The sequence below is a fragment of the Eupeodes corollae genome, chromosome 3 (genome assembly GCF_945859685.1).
Source record: "Eupeodes corollae chromosome 3, idEupCoro1.1, whole genome shotgun sequence".
Taxonomy (NCBI): Eukaryota; Metazoa; Arthropoda; class Insecta; order Diptera; family Syrphidae; genus Eupeodes; species Eupeodes corollae.
The window spans coordinates 78,613,772-78,634,115 of NC_079149.1; the positions used below are offsets into that span (position 1 = coordinate 78,613,772).

General features: G+C 32.3%; 1 protein-coding gene across 7 annotated transcripts in view; it reads right to left on the reverse strand.

The window, feature by feature from the left end:
• Positions 1-6,979: 6,979 nt before the first annotated feature.
• LOC129949116 (kinesin-like protein unc-104) overlaps positions 6,980-20,344 on the reverse strand; it is a 40,834-nt gene continuing 27,469 nt past the window's right edge. For 2 of the 7 annotated variants that reach the window (XM_056060374.1, XM_056060378.1), the window contains 13 exons: positions 13,769-14,024; positions 13,565-13,706; positions 13,312-13,492; positions 13,160-13,250; positions 12,810-13,106; positions 12,365-12,727; positions 12,119-12,308; positions 11,594-11,986; positions 11,420-11,537; positions 11,173-11,362; positions 10,981-11,117; positions 10,806-10,907; positions 6,980-10,705 (listed from right to left, as the gene is read on the reverse strand). In XM_056060374.1, coding sequence (XP_055916349.1) covers positions 10,636-10,705; positions 10,806-10,907; positions 10,981-11,117; positions 11,173-11,362; positions 11,420-11,537; positions 11,594-11,986; positions 12,119-12,308; positions 12,365-12,727; positions 12,810-13,106; positions 13,160-13,250; positions 13,312-13,492; positions 13,565-13,706; positions 13,769-14,024 — 2,530 coding nt within the window. In that variant the 3' untranslated portion in view covers positions 6,980-10,635. The remainder of the gene's footprint in view (positions 10,706-10,805; positions 10,908-10,980; positions 11,118-11,172; positions 11,363-11,419; positions 11,538-11,593; positions 11,987-12,118; positions 12,309-12,364; positions 12,728-12,809; positions 13,107-13,159; positions 13,251-13,311; positions 13,493-13,564; positions 13,707-13,768; positions 14,025-20,344) is intronic. The other 5 variants (XM_056060380.1, XM_056060379.1, XM_056060377.1 and 2 more) reach the window with 4 other exon arrangements.

A 20,344-nucleotide genomic window follows, 5' to 3' on the forward strand; every position in this document is an offset into this window, starting at 1 on the left:
CTTTAAGAGCAGAAGTGGAGTATCCCTCATTTTATCAATTTCGAGTTTTTTTTTATCACGAATGGTCAAAAATAAATTATCCTCTCATGCAAAAGTTATTTTATTTAAATTTGCTCATAAATCAATGCAAAAATGCTAAAACATTGTTTGTACGCTAAACTTTTCTAAGACCAAAATAACAAAAATTATTTTTTCGTCAAATTTTTAAATCGCTTTTGGCTTTTCCATGGGTAAAATAAATCAATTTATTCTTGATATGGATATGTCAAAACACAACTTACTTACTTACTTAAGGTGGCGCTACAGTCCTGTGTGAACTAGGGCCTCACCCAACAAACTTCTCCATCTAGCTCGGTCCCTAGCTAGATGTCTCCAGTGTCGCGCTCCAAGTTGGGTGAGGTTACCTTCCACTGGTGCGCGCCACCTGATCCGCGGACTTCCTCTACTGCGCTGTCCTGTGCGCTCTACGTGACCCAGCCATCTTAGTCGTAGGACTTTTACCCTTCTGGCTAAGTCTACGTCGCTGTACAGCCCGTACAGCTCGTCGTTCAATCTTCTCCTCCACTTCCCTTCGATGCAAACGGGACCGTAGATCACACGAAGACATTTTCTCTCGAAGCGACCCAATTAATTTTAAACTCAAAATTTGAGTAAAAAAAGTTAAAAAAGGTTTACAGTGTAAAGGCCCAACTATAATAGGCATAAGCTAGCATATGCGCGCATAAGTAAACGTGCGAATACAAAGAATCTCAATACGAGTGAACATAATGGAGTCTAGCTCCGTTTCATTAAATTTTTTCAGTTTCGTTAACTTAAGGAAACTTAAGCAAGAGCGATTCCAGTCGCTCGCCGCATAAGTAAAATCTGACATGTAGATACGTGAGCAAAATTGCATTATGGCTATCCGCTTAATATCACAAACTTAAGTGAATTTTCGTTGGGTTTTTGACATAAGCTTATGTTTGCTTATGCCTATTATAGTTGGGCCTTAATTTTTCAATACTTCAGGATTATCTACTATTGTTTTTATTTTAAAGTTTATTGTCTATTTTTTTTTATCAAAAACTGCGAACTAAATGATTTAAGTCTTTAAGTTTTTGAGAAAATTGAAAAAAACCACAACTACTATTTTAATTTATTTTTTTTTGCTTGAGTGGTCTTATTTTAATATCTAGTAATAATGGTAGGTGCGAGTTTGGGTTAAGGGCGGATCCAGACTTTTCATCACATTTAGATGAGTTTTTACTCTCCACTTAAAAATATTTTTAATGTTTTGTAAAGGAAAGCATTCCCAGATTCCAAAAGTTTTCTAAATATGCCATATTAAAGAGCTAAAACACAATAGTTTAGAGGGTTTTTGCTGCATTTCACGCAGAAATGTAAGAAATTGTTTTGAAACTTGTATCCATTTCTATTTTTGTTAAGAAGGCTAAAAAATTCAAAAATCCAGAAAGTGATACGAAGAAATATCGGGCTTTTTTGACGAAGTTTTTTCGAACTCTATTTTCGGGATTCTATTATTACTAACGCTATCAGCTTGCTTACTCGTATTTTGATCTTAAAGGAGTCAACAAAACTTAAAAAATGTTTGGTTCTTGAATTTAAGTAAATAGGTGCTTTTGAGTACCTACATTATTTCTCTACAAAAAATTAAATTAAAACAAATTAATGTAAACAAATAAGTTGGGAAGAAACGTTTGTGTGGCACTCACAAAATAACATGTTTCAGAATCTCTTTTCACTTCAAATATCAAGAGATTCAAAGCTTGTATATCAATAGATATGACCCGTTTATTATGTTTTTCAATTAGCCATTAGTTTAACAAAAGTGTAACTTTTGCTGCTTTTGGGACATTTATAGTGTTGAAATTCGTGTTTAAATATTAGTTCTAGAGCATCCAAAGCAAATTCACTTCAAAAGTAGATTTATTTAATTTTTTAAAATCTTTTGTATTCAACAGAAAACCAATTGTGAAATAAATAAAATGCACGACTGGGTCGCTAGAACTTGCTAATTTCTTGCTTTTTAAAAATATTTCCTATATTTTAAGATGTGAAAATGTACCTGCAAAGTTGATAAATTTGTGCTGTGTTTTTGGATAAGTCTGAATTTCCCATTAATATTATGTTCTTGGGCCAGTCCTCAGTTTAAAGTAGTACTTTTAGTAATAAAGTTTAGGGAAGTAAAATACAAATGTTTTGATACACAAAAAATAAATAATTTATAATATAATGGGGGTCATATTCATTAACGCAATACGATTAGTTTTGAATTGAAGGGAATTCCTGCGAAAAAGCAAACAAATTATCTCCCAGGGGGGGGGGGGGTTCATGACCCCTAAAAAAATATGTGATAGTACATAACTAAAGGACCGATTTCAATAATCTTCTGTTTCTGTTCAAGCTCTTGTCGATGATCAAAAGATCAAATTGATGATGATTTTTGATGATCAAAAATTTCATTTTTTTTATTTAAAAAAAAGTATTAATTTTGTTTACAAAACTCGATAACGAATTTTATTTTATTATGACCCGTAATTATAAGGAAAACATAGTAAAAATTAATTATTTCAGATCCCGTGTTTAGGAAAAGTACACATCGGAATACAAATATTCCGGACTCAAATGGAACGGTAGGCAACTGCATTTAGTTTGAGTGCGGAAAATTCTTATTCCATGGTGTAGTTTTCGTAAACACGGGAGCTAAAGTAACTAATTTTATGTATATTTTCTTTATAAATACGGGGTTATATCTAAAAGGACTTTATTACATCGAAGGAAACCTGGTGCTTCCACCAGCGAACCGAAACCTACAAGAAAACGAAATTGATGAGGCTGTCGAGTCCATGGAATCAACCATTACATTTGCACTTGATGCCCAAAAAATTCACAGGACAACGAAAGACAGATACCAACACCTCCCGGAATATGTTCAAAACCTATACTCCCACCGACAAAGGCTGCGAAAGCGCCTTCAGAGGATCCATCAGAGGGAACTCAACAGGGTGAACCCTGAATATCGAACTGTCAAGAGCGAACTGGAATGTTTGAACATCATGTTCCGAAACTCCATCCGACACATCGACATCTTCTTCAAAAAGAGATTGAGGGAGATACAACCGGGACCAAACGCCTTCAAGGAAATAAACCGCCTCATCGGTAGGAGAAAACCACTTCCGGAAGCCATGATGAGCAACAACATTGAGCTAACTTCAACGAATGACAAAGGGGAAGCTTTTGCCAAACACTTTGAACAGAGTTTTACTCCAAAACCATCAACGGACCAAGCCTTCCTCAACGAAGTAGAAACCTCCATCCAGTTGATTCAACAGCCAAACATTGAAGTTCAATTTGACGACAACTGCAAAGCCGATGAACCAGCCAATACCCATAAATTCTGCAATCCTGAGGAGATAGCTGAGATCATTAACAACTTGAAGCCGAAGAAGTCAACTGGAATGGACGGGATTTCCAACTATATCCTGAAAAGGCTTCCTTAAGTTTTTTTTGATAATCTTGACTATTATCATAAATAACTGCATCAACAGGGGCTACTTTCCAAAAAAGTGGAATATGATCTCCAATTACAGGCCTGTCTCAATCCTTAACAATATCAGCAAAATTCTCAAGAAGTCATTTTAAGGAGACTGAAGAAATTCTGCAACGAGCATAGCATCATCCCCGACATGCAGTTTGGATCCCCACAGGCCACTCAACGATCCATCCACTTCTAAAGTTTCAGTCCAACGTCACCGCTGCTCTCAAAAGCCACCGAGCTACAGTTGGATGCTTTCTGGATGTCGAGAAAGCTTTCGACAGCGTATGGATTGAGGCCCTCATCCATAAGCTAAGAATTTTAAATATCCCACAGCCAATACAAAAAATTTTGTTTTCTTTTCTTTCTTTCAGAAACTTCTTTGTAGAAATAGATAGTTACAAGTCAACGATTAGAGACATAAAGGCTGGAATCGCCCAAGGATCGAAACTTGGAACGTTCCTCTACAGCCTGATGATATCTGACCAGCCAGTGCCAACGGATTGTGAGAACCTGCTTTTTGCGGATGACTCACTCACCTATTCGTCCTTCATGTTTCCTACGATCGCAGCCCGAAGAGTAGAAGCACACATAAGCAGACTTTACGAGTACTACCAGAAGTGGGGCATAAGGATAAATACCTCCAAATCGGAACTGGTATGCTTCCGGAGACATGTCACCAACAACAGCCGCTGTAGATCGGCGGCAGTGGCCCGAAACCTTGTTCTGACGTTCCTGGATGGATCAAGGATTAAAGCCAAGAAGCACGCTAAACACCTGGGAATACACTTCAATGAGCTGCTGCGCTTCAACCCTCACTCTAAGGCTGTGATAACAAAAGCCAACATCGCACTTCATCGAATTCTTCCTCTCTTGAAGAAGAAAACTGGATTAAGTAAACCAACGAAAATGTTGATATACAAACAACTGCTAAGACCGGTTATCACCTACGGTTTTCTTCGAGAGGAAGATACTAAGGATATGCACCGATCAACAATTCTACCGCCAACGACAGAAGCACTATAGTAATCGTAGAGTCTACGAAGAAGCTGAAATCAAGCCACTTGACCAGTTGCTTGCACAGGCAGCAAGGAAGATAATCACCAAAGTCGCCAGCCACCCTAACCAATTAATGAGAAGGGTGACCAATCAGGAACGACACCCGGACCCGAGATACCATTGTGGTATGGATATCTTGGACAAACTCCCCACTGACGACGACGTCTCTTTTTATGCTGGCCTGGAGTCAGCATACAACCGCGGCTGAACACCGCCACACCCAACCACCCTCCATCAGGATAACCGGGACTGAACAACCCGAGATGAACCTCGCCAACGACACTCTTTTTTTACCCATCGACTTCATGTTAAACACATGTTAAATTTTGTAAGTCATCAATGTGCCAACAAATGTTTTAATTAAAGTTATTGTTAAATATTATTTATGTTAGAATTAAGCCAAATGTATATAAATTTGTATGGTTCAATAAATTAAAATGTAAAACTAAAAAAAAAATGTAAGCACTTTATTAAGTGCTTTCCAAAAATATTTCTAAGACAAAATTAAAAATGATTTTCGAAAAAAATAAGTTACATTTTTAAATCTTAAAATACAGGAAATATTTTTAAACATATTTTTAGACAGTGACCCAGTCGTGCATTTTATTTATTTCAAAATTGATTTTCTGTTGAATACTACAATACTAAAAATAACATAAATCTACTTTAGAAGTGAATTTGCTTTAAATGCTCAAGAACTGAGATTTAAACACGAATTTCAATAATATAATTGTCCCAAAAACAGCAAAAGTGACACTCTTGTTAAACTAATATTGTTTAATTTCCTCATATTTGTCTCAAAAGGTCGTAAGTGATTGGACCAATTTCTTAATTTGAAACCCCGAAAAATCTGTTATTTCATTGTAATTAATATGATTTTGTATTACTTTGAAGAAATAAAGGAATAGCTTTTCATAACGATTAATTTTCTCAGCATTTTAACTAGTTTCTGACATGTTACCTCTTAAATCTTGTTAATACGAGTAAAATAAAACATAGATTGATTTAAAGCTTTTTTTATTTTATAATAGTGATACACCATGTAATATCATGAGATAACACATCTAGCTTCAATAGTGTTCCTTAATTTTTCTATCCATTGAGATGATGTTTTTTATATTTTAATTTATTTTAAATTTATAATAATAACTTTTAAAATAATAAAATTGATGTTAATAGTTATAATCATCATTTTCAAACATATATTATATATATGTAGTGTTTATATATATGTATATACTATTTCTAAATAACTTTTTAAAGTTTCACACATTTTATTTTCAAATTAAGATTATTTGATTATACTCTTCAAAAGGAATTCCGTTCTTTTTAATTGTTTTACATTACACGTAATCAGAACAAAAGTTGGAAGAGAATAATTTTAATCAAGCTAAGCTTAGAAAACACTAATTTAAGAAATTATTCAGTACCACATTCCCAAAAATCTTAACGTCAAAAGTGATCTTAAATCATTTACGAAAGATTTTTCGTTTTGGATCTTTGATTTTACAAAGACAATAATTTAGGAGTAAATTCATTGTGTATTCTACAAGACTTGCAATAACTATTTCGATTTATATTTAAACAAAAACAAATAGTTATATTTACATAGCAGCTAATAAATATTAAATAATATGAAAACCTTATTGCAGACGTTACATATTCAATTATTAAATGATATCGATTAAAAGATTTCTTTCCTGAACACGTTTTTTTCAAAATATACGGACATACACATACATACATAATGGTACTTTATGATACAAACTTTCGTTTCTTTCACAAAATATTAATTTTTAAAATTACTTTTATTTGTATGTGTAGATAATTTGAATCTGCATAATTTTTTCAGCTAAGACATTCGTAGATATTTTTAAAACGTATATGTTTAACAATTTGAATTATGAGGCCACTCTTAATAACGTCTTGACATATCAAGTGAATGAAGCTTAGAAATTTTAAAAACGTCATTATTATTCATAAACAATTTTAAAATAAAAATGTGTATTTACATTTCACCACTTTTTTGTTTGCAATTTTAGTTTAAAAGTCGTTAAGACTGTTAAATTTAAGATTTAATTTTACCTTAGCATGTTGAGTTTGAATTTTTTAACTTTTTGAAATGTGCAAAAGATATTGCATCTGCCGCTAGAAAGTTACATACATATACATGTCCAAATATTGAGTATAAAGACTGTAGCATATTTTGCTTGTTTCTTTGGTATGAAGAAAATTTATAAGTACCCACTCTTTTATTTTTAGTATTAAGTGGTGCAAAGTAAAATTACAAATAACAGATATTATGAAAGCATTAACAAAAAAGCCTTCAGCTCAATACCTATTCAAGAAAAACATTAAATTAAGGATTTGACAACCTTTTTTGAAAAAAAAATGTATATACTTGGTTGTATGAGCTTTTTCTTAAATAATTGTTTTGGATACAATGATAAGCCAGTAAATTTACAATATCTCTTCAATAATTTAAATATATGTATAAAACAAGATGAAACCAATTTCAGTTGTCAAGTTTTGAACTAAAGAATCAGAATGTTATGTACCCATTAGTTTGTAAAAAACAAGTAGGAACCAAACACTATAGTGTAGTGAAACTACTTGATTGTTATTGGAAAAACTTTTACAAAATCACGACTTATGTTATACAGAGTTGAATTCTTTTTTATCTACTTTAATCGATATTATATGAACGATGAGTTTGAATAGTCTTTTTTTAAGTTAAAAAATTTGAAATTGTTTTCAAATAGCACTCTGACTTAGCAATTAAGATGTTTTCATTTACCTACTAAAACATTTAAAAAGCCTCATATCTCATTAGTGTTGTTCTTTTCTTTCTAAAGAAATAGACTAAATGATAAGTCACTTAAAATTTTTGATCATAGCCAAATTTTACTTGAAGTTTAACTAAATTTAAAATATAAAACTAAAAACAAGCATTTGAGTTATATTTGTATTTAAGGTTGATGGTCGATAATGGCGATGGGTTGGCCAAGCCAACCTATTGTTTGCATTGGTAGTTGATATTTGTGATGTTATAATAATTTGATTTGTATTATCTGCAGCACGTTATCTAAAAATGTGGAATGCCTTAAAAAATGCAATTGATTGAAAGATGAATGGTATTTTATGTTGAAAATTAAATTTATTTAATAAAATTAAAACAAAACTAAAATGAAAAAGAGCTTCGGTTAATATGAGTAATTAGCACAAACAAATCAATTAACCCATTTGTCCATTATATCAAATCTCATTTGTTGATTTATCGTATCTTGTGACTACCTACCGCCAACTATATAATAAATATATTCGAGATGTTATTGTTATACTTATAACAATGCTTTACCATAAATAAATAAATTGGGTGACGCAACAGTCCGTTGAGAACTAGGGTCTAGTGACTTACAACTCTTAACCATTCCTGTGTGCGAGTACTGTTGTTAGGAATGGAGGGAATCACAGTTTTAAGCCGAATCCGAACGGCTTATTTGAGAAAGCACTTTTCATGCCAAGAATTACTCTTGGAGAATTTGTCAATTCATCGCAAGAGGCAGTACCCCTGAAAAAAACTTTAGATGGCATGGGCAGGGATCAAACCCAAGACCTCTGACATTAAAGTCCAACGCACTTACCATCATGCCATGGGTACTACTTTATACTTATCATAGCAAATTTAAAAAACACTAATAAACTGCATAGATAAAATTGAATACAACTAGGCACTGGAACACATGATAGATCTCAATTCATAACCTTCACAATATTTTTGAGTACCCATTTTATTTCGAATATACTCACTCTATTTCGAGTATTCGAAAAACAGAGTTCAGTGTGTGGGGTATGGTATAGCAGAGAACATCTACTTACGATTTGAAAAAGTTATTGACGTTGCTTGAGTGTATTTGGAATCGTGAACAAAATACGAGTGTATGCAATCATATTTTTCGAAAATACTTATTTAAATCTTTGATACATAGGTACTTACTTTCTCAAGGTTCTATTTCAATTTAAAGTTTAGAGAAACATTCAACTTTTCTAAGCAAATACATGGTCTTAATGAATACCACTTACTTTTTCTCTTTCCGGAACTGACAACATAATATTATCGAAAATATCATACGGATTTAATTAAAATCAGAAATGTCATTTTTAGAGCAGAATGGCTCTCATTGCAATATAAATAATAAGGATAAGTGAAAAGTATTGGTTCTTTACCTTTCGAAGTTTCAAAAAATCCGATTGGAATTTTACTGACCAAATTTCCTAACACAGAAAATAAGACAATCAGCAAATATCTAAATATTTGTTTGCATCAAATATATTCATTTTTGAGTGAAGCTAATTTCATTTTGTTTAAATGATTGAAATCAGGAATATTGTTCATACAACTCGATAACACAAACAAATTCCACTCAGGTACGTGTGATCGTTTTAAGTATTTAATAATCGGATTTTATGTAGCTGATGGATTTTGTTTCTCAAGATTTAAGATTAATTCGGTTTGTATTTCATACAAGCTTCTCTTTAGCTAAGTATACCCCTAAAACTACCAGACTCATAACAGGTAAATTAATTATAGTTAAAGTAGATAACATATTACTATACGAGTAGTTGAGCCAGTCATTCATCATTTATTAGACATATCATCTTTTTCTGTTTAGTACAACGATAATTTTTCATTGTAAAATTTTACCTTGATTATTTACTCATATAAGTAGCCCAATTGATGTTTTTTTTTAAATATTCATAGTTAGTAAGTTAATCTTATATCCTGTTCTTTCTTATTGGGATTCAAAATAAAATATTCTCCAGTATTAATCTGTAAATGCAAACAAAAATGTAAATGCAAGTAAAATAATTATTTTTTTTTGATTTATGTAAGCATTGCACAAAATTTATATTCGATAATATTTTGTTTAACAATTATAATTAATGCATATTTATTATTGTATCATTTTTATTTAACCATCCTTTTCCTTGATTTTCACACCACTCAATAAATTTACTCTAACGAGTTATTTTCTCAATATTATTTTTACTCTTTTTTCTGGTTGCATCTATTTAATGTTCTAAATATTTTTCTTTCATTCGTTCTGTATATATATTTTGTTAATATTGAAATATTTTAAACATATATTTATTTTAAAAATATTTTTTTTTTGAAATTAAATTAAATTATTAATACTATCGTTCATTTATGTATAATTTTCAGTAATTAAAATTATAATTTTAAACAAAACTTAAAAATGTTCACATTTATATTCATATATATATTTACCAATATATGTTTCTAAATATATATTCATAAAATAATGTTTTACTGTGTTTTTTAATACATCTACATAAATGTATATATTTTCTATTATCTTTGGTTTTCTTTTTTTTTTCAAAATAAGTTTGGAATTCATATTAGTGCATAGAAAAATAATAACTTAACTTAAAACAAAAATTAACATTTTGGTAAATAATTAATAGAATCTAAAAAAGTGTATACATTAATAATTAATGTTGTAAAAAATTCATAAATAAGTATGTAACTATATCACCGATCAAAACCATAAACTTACCGGTAAATAAATATTTTGTTCTGAAACTTGTATATATGTATACTATGTACAATATAATTTATAAATATATTTTGAACTTATTTTTGTTTAACTATTATTTAAGTGAGAAATGATATACTTATGATTTTTTGAGTCTTCAAAGATAAAAAAGAAAACATAACAATATGTATGTATATCGAATATTAATAGGTTATGTTCATAATTAAAATTCTTTTTCTCATAAAATTAACTTTTATGTGTTTTTTTTTTTCTTTCATTTAATATTGATGGAATCCATGAATCTTCATATTAGTTTATTAATCCACAATTTAGTACTTTCTGATCTTTATGATTGGATTTTTGTTGTTTTTTCTTCATTTAATGTTGAGAGCTTAGTTTTAGATAAGATATAATAAGCTGAATGAGACTTTGATTCAACATTTTATTTCAATAAACTAATACGGATTCCATCGTTATTGTATCTCATTTGTTTGAATTTTGAGTAACTTGCGTTTGGGATGCAGTCTCTAGTGTTCGTCGTGCCAGTCTTGACCTTAAAGAACAAATAAGCTTGTAAAATATCTACTCAATTGCAAACTTTAAGTGAAACTTAATTTGGATATATGTAAATATTTAAAAAGCTTATATTTTACCTTATTTGTCCAGCTAATAAAGGATTTATAGCGTACAACCAATCATGAACTTCCTTGTCGCCAAGTGTTTGTAAAAGATACCCACGATGCTTTGTTACAACACTAAACAAAACACAGATGTACAAGTTAATATTTTGTGTTTTATTTTAATGTAGATAAAGGATTTTAAAATCACCTGAATGTATTTGGAATTTTGACCATAGCTGCTTGATCTTCACTACATTCTACTTGTGCTGTAGCCAAATTGAGTATTGCCCTCTCAACAGGGTCTTTTTCTGATTTATAAATAAAAACATAAGGGCGGCGAACAGTCTGCAAAAATATTTGTTTAATAGCTATCCAAAAAGTTATTCTTAAAACACATTACCACCCAGCGTTTCTTCCAACCGGATCCACCATGCTCTAAGACATTAAGAACACCCTTCCGTGCAACAACTGGACTCACTCGAATTTCTTCCAATTCGGGTACATAAAGTCTTAAGGGAAGTGCAGGCTGGGTTGCTGGAGCTGGTGCTTCCCAGCCATTTGGTGCGTCTATTCGGTCTGGAGAACAAAGCCTGAACAGAAATGAAGTTTCGTTATACATATTTCAATAATAAGTAAGATTCTCTTACTCGAGAGAGTTGCCTGAAATGCAACTGGCGGTCATATCAGCACATCCTTCATCAGCTGGTGATGCATCAGATGCTGATTGAGAGTTTTCTGTCAGTTCAGGTTTGTTGTTGTAACATCCTAAATAAGTATAACATTAAATTTAAATATTATTATTTTCCATCCACATTCATTACCCTGTATCAACTTTAAACATTTGAGCATTAATTCTTGTTCCTTTTGGTTGTATTCTCTATCTGGTATCATTTGCTGAGGATCTCTGACAGGTGTTTGTGGAGAAGGAGAAATCATCATATGAACTGGTGAGGTTCCAGCTCTAGCAGCAAGATTACAAACATCTTTTTCTGTTTTTGTGGTCGGATTGGGATTCATGTCCATGCCCAAGCGTTCTCGCAGTAAAAGGTAATGTTTTACGCGGCCAACTTCTTCCAATCGTGTAAGCTTTTCAAGCTCCCATTGGTGGTCAAATATCAAAGAGTCACCGCGTGGTCTCCAACCATGTAGGTTTTCTTCGCCACGAACATATGTTGAACTGGTATCAAGAACTCGTCGCTGTCGGCGTTGTACTCCTTTATTAAGATAAGATTCATGTGCACAAAACCAATATGTTAATTTTTTGCATTACTTGTTACAAGAATTTAAACAAAGCCAAAAAGCAACAAAATAGTTTTACAATAGACAACTACGCTAGAAATTTCTACCTGGACTACCTGCTTCAGATGCTCTCCGAAGAGAAAGTTCATAAACTCCAGATAATCTATTTGCTTCTGGATTACGGTATTGTCCAGAGAATAAGTGCTTTAAGGAGCGTGGTCCAGTTCGAGCATCCCGTCCATAAATGACCATACTCAGATCTTTGGTAATTATTGCTGGGCGAGCACAATTTTCCAACTAAAAAAAATGAGATTAATTAAGAAACTCAAAATAAGAGTTGGGTTTTATTTTACCTCTAAGTATGCACTTAGAGTTATATAAATAGTTTCTCCAGCTTGTGTTACACGATTCAAAAGCGTTGAATTGTGTAAGCTAGAATCCCACGCAGCTTCGAAACGATAGAATGATCTGTCATCTCCAGGCACATCCAATAATTCACCGGGAAACAGACCCAGAGATAAGACACACGAATCGTCATCAATATCATCTGAAGACTCAGGAGTGCTTCTAATACGGCCGACTACTAGTTCGTTAATTTCCTTCCATTTGACCTCAGGTGTTGGTTCGTGAACAATCGTAATGCGAATACGCCTCTGTATGCCTTGATGCAATAAGAATAGACCACGGCAAGGAAGGTCATCACTATGTTCTACAACCTGTGAAAAATTTGAATGTTTGAATTGATGACTTGATCGTAATTGAGGAATATTATAAAATATTATTTGTTTTTCAACTCACTGATGGTACGTATTCTCCGTTTGGTGCCAATTCACATATCTCGAACCATACGAGGACATCATGTTTTGCCAGAACTGTTGAAGATGGTGGACATGGCAGCGGCCCAAATTTAGGACTCCGAACTGGCTGACTAATTGGTATACTGGGTGGAAGCATTCGTCTTGGTGGTGGTCTTGAAACGAATTCCTGTTTTGCATCCTTATGCAATGGATGATTTTGGTAGTGCCCGAAAATCTTAAACATGATAGGTTGGGTTTTCATGTATTCAATAAAAGATTTGGTAACTGGAACAGTAATCTAAAAAAAAAATGTTTAAACTAAAAAAACAAAGGACAATTAAAATTGTATACATTTTGAACATGATAGAATCCAAGTGGAGCACCAGACGCTGAGTTCTTAACAGGTTCTGTTGAAAATGCCTCCTCATGGCGATGCAAGAAACTGAAAATATTCGATGTTGGTTGTACTTATATATTTTAAAAAGTGCATTTATTTAACGTACTTGAATTGACAGAATATATCTGCATATTCAGCGCTTATTCCAGTTGCTTGTAAAACTGTTACACGGAATGTGAACTCTTTACCTACTTGAAGGTGTGCCGCCAGTTCATCAGTTGCCTCCTGGCACTCGGATGCCACACTTGAATCACCACGTCCAGAATCTGCATCTTCGATTTCTAATTCTTAATATGATATTTTTTCGATCGAAAAGTAATAAAAAATAATGCAAACTCAGATATTTTGCATTAACTCACCTTCGATTTTGGTATCTAATCTCCCTTCAATGTATTGTTCCTCTTTATCTGTTATTGAACGATATTTGGGCTTAGCTTCCTCTTCGAAGAGTAGACGAGCAGACTGCTTAACACCGTTATTAAAATCTATACTTTCTTCATCCTTTAAATATTATTTTAAAATTAATATAAAATTAACATGAAAAAAAAAAATGAAAGACTGACCAAAACAGGCTGAACGGCAATTCTTAAATATCCACGTACGTCGCCTCGTTCGTTAACAATGGCCACTTTGTGAACCAATGGAACCGGGTAAAGAAGATTACTTAAATAAACAAATGATCGACCAACCATTCGGAACCATGGAAAACGGTCATAGAACGGATCACCACCAGTGAGGCTTTCAACATTGTAATCTGGAGAGGTTGGACTCAGTTCGGCTTCATTGTGGTACATTTCCCGCATTAGCTCCAAACGTTGCCTGTAAATATATGTTTCAAGTATGATTGATACATACAATAAATAGACTATGTACATTGGGTTTATAAACATTAGTTTAAATCATTGGATTATTATTCACATTTAAAAAAAAAAAACTCATGCAAACATTATCAGGCATAGATTGATAATCGAAACAAAAAGCGAAAGCGGATAATTAAAAAAGCTATCTGACTATAATAAATATATTCTACCAAAAGCTAGATGCTGATGAATTTATGTAAGTAAATTGGGGATCGGTACATTAAATGCATTTTTCTGTTGAGATCCTAGGAAAAATATATCTTGAAACCTGATCCTTTTTTTCTCAAAAAAATGAATCCCTCACTAATTTTAAATAATGGGTGTTTTTTAGACGTGCAATTTTCAAACTATGGGTAGGGTTAGATGACATAGGGGACTTAAAGGTAAGGAAAGTTTCTAGTATCTGATTGGTCAGCTGCCAAAAAATTGCTTTTCAATTAAGGAAAGTTGGCTGGAAAGTTATTCTATGGGTAAATTAAGACTTCCTTCAAGCAAATGCAAAGAGGGGTAAATCTAACGAAGAATCCAGATCTGAAGATTTTATCTTAAATCAAAAATAAATCAATTTATTTTACCCGATGGGATGCAAGAACTGGGAAAATTTTTGTTTTGACAGATTTGGATCTCGAATAAATTGATTTATTTTACTCATTTAAATTTGCAAATTGTGCAAATGTTTAACCAAAACAATGGTTTGGTTTTGGTGGCTCATCGAAACAACCGATTATTTGAAGGAATCTTTTGATGAGTACATTATCTCGTGTCTTGGGCCAGTGGCGTGAACTTTTAACACAGGTGGACTATTTTTCGTAAGGTTATGTTAAGTCGCTTGTTTACGCAGATAAGTCCGAGACGATTGGCGCCTTGCAATAGGATATTCGGCATGTTATTGTTGACATCCGGCCACTTCATCGAAATAATTTTTTTAAACATAATGGCAAACCCTCATCTTTTTAAAAAAGATACATTCATGGAAAAAAACACATTTGTGGATTACATATATGCGATTTATTTTTTCTTGAAAACCACAAGCTTAAAATACCCATACATACTTAAAATACGATTTAATACATATATTAATGAAATAGATAAGCCAACAGCTCGTTGATAACCAGGGCCAAGTGGCTCACAACTATCAAATATTTATGTGTGCGACTAATATCAGAGAGAGAGGACCTACAGTTTTTATGCCAAATTCGATACTATTTTGAAAATGGAACAACTTTCATTGATACCAGTTTGATAATTGGGTAGTTCACATTTTAAAATTAATTTAACTCGAAGCCAAGTAATCTTCGAAACGATTTTGCATTTGAATTTATATGTCCTGAACAGAAATTGGCAAAAAAATGAGGAAAGGAAACAAATTGTCTTGTGATGAATCGATCAATAATCCGATTTGTGATGCACTGAAGAAATAACATCTTTCAGCGGACTCTTCGGGGTGCCAAAACTTTTTGACAAGACGAAGACAAGCAGCGCCCCTATTTTCATAAATAAAACAAGAGTCTCCTTACTCGTACCCGTTCAATATTTTGTTGAGTTGTTTTTGGTTTATTTGTTTAATTAAAAATACTTTACCCTGAAACCGAACAATACATTCACAATTTTGGAAACTGTGGTAAAAAAGGGTGAAATATAAATGACAATACTGTACCTGCCAAAAGAGCGATTCTACGACACACTATTTGAAGATTTATACAAAGAACGCCACGGTCAATTTTCAAAACAGAAAGAAACAAAAAAAAATTCCAATATTTGTTTTCAATGTGGAAAATAAATGATAGCTTGCGCATTAAGGGGCCATTAGAGTTATAGTTATCATTGAAATCGATCCGGAAAAATGTTTGAATCGATATTTGACTATGTTTCCTTTAAATTAAAAATGAAAATTATATACTGATCGATGGGAAATCACTCAAAGAATTTTTTTTGAGGAAAAAAGGGTATTTGCGCATTTGTTTTTCTCTAAAAATGTATTTTTCGGACGGAAATTCATGTTCCTGAATAGCTGATACTTTTATGTTCAAAAGTGAAACGAATCATTCCACTGATTTGTGTTCCAATTTCACACAATTCCAATGACAGATTTCTGTCAATAAATTTTTTTCGGTGGATTTCAATCAGGAAATTTTGTCAATGACAGAAACTTTCAATGATAGCTATAAACGATCTGTGAAGAAAGTTCCAATGTTTTTTGTTCAATAATGGGCAGGTGCAGAAAACACTAGGGACTCCATTTGCAGTCAACTGCATTCTGATTTTGACCAAGGCAACTAGTTAGTTTTTCAACTGTCATAATCTTCAAACTTGGAATTTTACTTCACTAATCTCTACCTTCGGTTCATTGTACAAAAACTATCAAAAAATTATTGTCGGCAAAGCACTCCTCAAATCCATCACGATTTGTATTTTGTATTGCAGATAAATATTACATATTTCTCTTCCAACTTGACAAGAAACTCTTTTACAAAAAAGGTTAAGTGGAAAATAAATAATTCATGGTTAATAAACATCCGCTTTCAGTTGAATTAAAAAACATCATCAATTGTCATTGTGACATAAGTTGACTTGACTTCATAGTTAGGTGCCGGTTATACATAGCTATCAGTAAACAATTTGTTTTTAGTTTTTGAACATGTTACAGATTTATTTCTAGCAAAAGATTGATGCAATAAGATGAATTTTAGTTTTTTTTTAATGATGAAATTTCTTTTTACTGAACAGCTAAGTGCCAAAAGCCAACAAAATTCCATTTCGTTTTACTGTTCGTGTTTCAATTTTTTACTGTTCCGGTCATATCATTAAAAATTTTACTGATGAAAGCAATAGTAAAAAAATTGTCTTAGGCGCGGAGCCTCGAAGTGACATTTAATTTAATGACGTAAATTTATTGATTGTTATAAACGCTCATCAGTAAAACATTTCAGATTCCTCTTGTTTTCAATTTAATTGATGGATTTTACTGCTAGCTATAACCGGCCCTTTTTGAAAATTTTTCTTAACTAACTTTGCAGTTAACTTTCCAATAAAGTTGCCTTAATTGGAAGGCAATTTTTTGCTAGCTGGCCAATCAGATTCTAGAAACTTGCCTAACTTTCAAGTCCCTTATGTCGCCTGAACCTACCCAATGATAGCTATAACTAACGTCAAAGAGCCCTGATTGAAATCCTTCGAAAAATGTGTACTGACTTTGTTAAATCTTGTTTCGTCGTAAAACTGAGTCTAATTTTGATGTCAAAGTGTATATAGTTTGAAAGGTTGTTTAGCTGTTGCAATAGTTTATGACCTACTTAATTTCACAAAATACAAAACTTGTAATACTGTAATGTGCCATTATAATTTGAATTAGTTTAAAAATGAGTTAGATGAGGTTAAAAGAAAAAGAAAAAAATTGATACATTCAAAAGTTAGTTTGTATATATGTATTCAGAAATCTACATTAACGCAATCTTCGTACAATTTGACAACGTGCGCCTAATTCGATTAGGTAAGAATTTCTTCTACTGATAAAAAATCTGTTACAAAAATGGTCGATTATGTTACAGTTGGGCACATTCTGAAGAAATTATAAGGGCTTCTATTTCCTTAAGCTGCAAATACTGCACTCCAGCGTAAGTAGGGTCTTTTTGGTATGAAGCTATGACTGAGTTATTCGCTAAGATATGACCATTTTTGAAGTCACGTTGTTTCAGTCTGCCAAATTTTCGAAACTTCAGCTGCAGCCGTTTTGTACGGCTTTCAAAAACTACCTTCTTTTCCAAACTGAGACTCAGACATCTTGAAGACGCTCAGAGAATAGTTAGTTTGCATTTTCAAGGTTTTTTCGAAGAGCGGATACAAACCGGAATATGCTCTTAAATAGAAAGTTTGCCCATCGTATGATATTTTTTGCATCTCCTAATTTCACATCCATTCAATAAATTAATAGCGCTTTTTTTTGTTTTTTTGTTTTTTTTGTTTTTAACGTAGTACCCGTGGCATGATGGTTAGTGCGTTGGACAGTCATGCAAGGGGTCTTGGGTTCAATCCCTGCCTGTGCCACCTTAATTTAAAAAAAAAAAATTAATTTTCGCGGGTACTGCCTCTTGCGAGGAATTGACAAATCCTTCAAGAGTAATTCTTGTCATGAAAAAAGTGCTTTCTCAAAACTAGCCGTTCGGATTCGGCCTAAAATTGTAGGTCCCTTCCATTCCTGACAACAGTACTCGCACACAGGAATGATTGAGAGTTGTAAGTCACTAGGCCCTGGTTCACATCGGACTGTTGCGCCACCCCATTTTTTTTTTTTTTTGTTTTTAACAGTTGTTTGGTTAACTATTTCTCGATGTTCAAGCTCACTAAAAAGATTACAGCTAGGTACTCGCATTCACAGTTAAAATAATAAACGTCCATTTCTCATTCGAAGCATTTCGACCTTAAATATCATCGACCTAGACTGTGTGTTGGCACCAAATTCTTCTTCAATTGTGGCTTTATACAAGCTTTATTTTTTGTAGACTTAAATCTTAATAACTTAGTTAAAAAAATATAGCCTTTTCAGATATGATAGATAATAGCAACATATTTTATGTATTTAAAGTTTTTAACTTGAAAGCCCATGACCCAAAGATGAAAAAACCTAGTCCAAAGACTCTGTTTATATTTTAAAATTTGAAAATTAACCAATACAATTATTTTGTCTTTAAAAATTTAAATGCCATTTATTTAAAAAAAAACCTTGAATTGTAAATTTTTTCCGAAAATCGTTTGAGGTTTTTTTTTTTTTTAAATTAATTTTGCATAAATAAAAATTTTAAATTTTAGATTAAACATATTAATAAACGTTTTACATTCAATGTTCGTTAAATAATATTGACCCGTATTTCAGATATCGAATTTTGAAAACAAATGTTAAATGTTTTTTTAAAAATCCAAATCCATCAAATATTATTAAGACAGCATAAGAGCTTGTTCAGAAATTATTCCAATCGGTTCATTATTAGGTGGTGTACAAAAATATTATTTTTTATTTCAAAGAAGCCACGTGAAATTCGATAAAATCCGAATTTTCGATTATTATTAGCCAAAAAATTGTATTATTGGGGCCCACTGCTATGTTTATTAAAAAATAAAAAAAAAAGAAAAAACGCCTAACTCTAATCGGCTCAAAACTATAATTTCCAAGTTGTTACTTAATTTACCCCATGGTTTGGGATGTAGTAGCGTGGGCAGACAGACAGATGGACGGAATCACTTTTTTCGCCTTCCCTACAATCGTAATGTCATGTATGATTAACATCTTATTTTATGAATGCAAAACTTGCCATTTAGTTCCTATATGTCGGAAGTAAAAATGATATAAAATCTCACAGTATTAAAAAAAATTACTTTAACCAATTTTGTTTGTTTTTTTTTTTTTTGCAAATTTTAAAAGTATTTTTAAAAGAAAAAAATATTGGCTTTAAAAAAATAATAATATTACCGTTAATTTTATTATTTTTTTCATTTTTAGTACTTGTTTCATGAAATTGCAATATTGGGGAGATAGACCAACATCGGTCATAGTAAAAAATGTTTGTAAAGTGTAAACCGTGACCATTTATTAGCGCTAGTTATCAATCAAAGGCAAGATTTTGCCATCTCTCATCATGATTTAATTTTTTCAACAAGTAATGTATTAACACCCCAATTCAACTAGGCAAGACATTTAACCAAAAATTCCAATATTTGTTTAGTAAATATATTCATGATAAATTGGCTGGGTTACGTTTGCTACGTTCTCCCAACGAGTTTAGTTTTCCTGCCGGATGCTAACGGTTTTTTTTTTAGAATTTAGTTTTCAATCAAATGCCAGCTATTGCCTTTGGAGTTCAAATCAAGGACCTGGTCATTCAGGTTGAAGGTCGTGTGCCAGAGTGACTCTAACAAGCCTCGGATACGGACGGATTATCTGTTGAAAACCTACGCAAAGTATTTAAGTAAGTATCTATTAAGTATCACTTTTGCAGACAAGACTAAATAGCAGCGACGATGAACATAATTCTGCTGTCAGGCAGGATGATCTATTCAATATAGATGACGAAAGCCAACAATTCCGTCTTCCCGACTTCGAAAAACTAAAGATTGTCATATCACGATTACATTTGTACAAGCTCTTTGGTATTGAAAACTTCAACGACTAATATCTCGAAAAATATTAATATTAGTGGTTTGATATTGGTTACCTTTCTAATAGAAAGTTAAATTTCCTCATCGTGCCCAACAATTGCAGCTCTTGCACTCGTCGTTGATAAACAT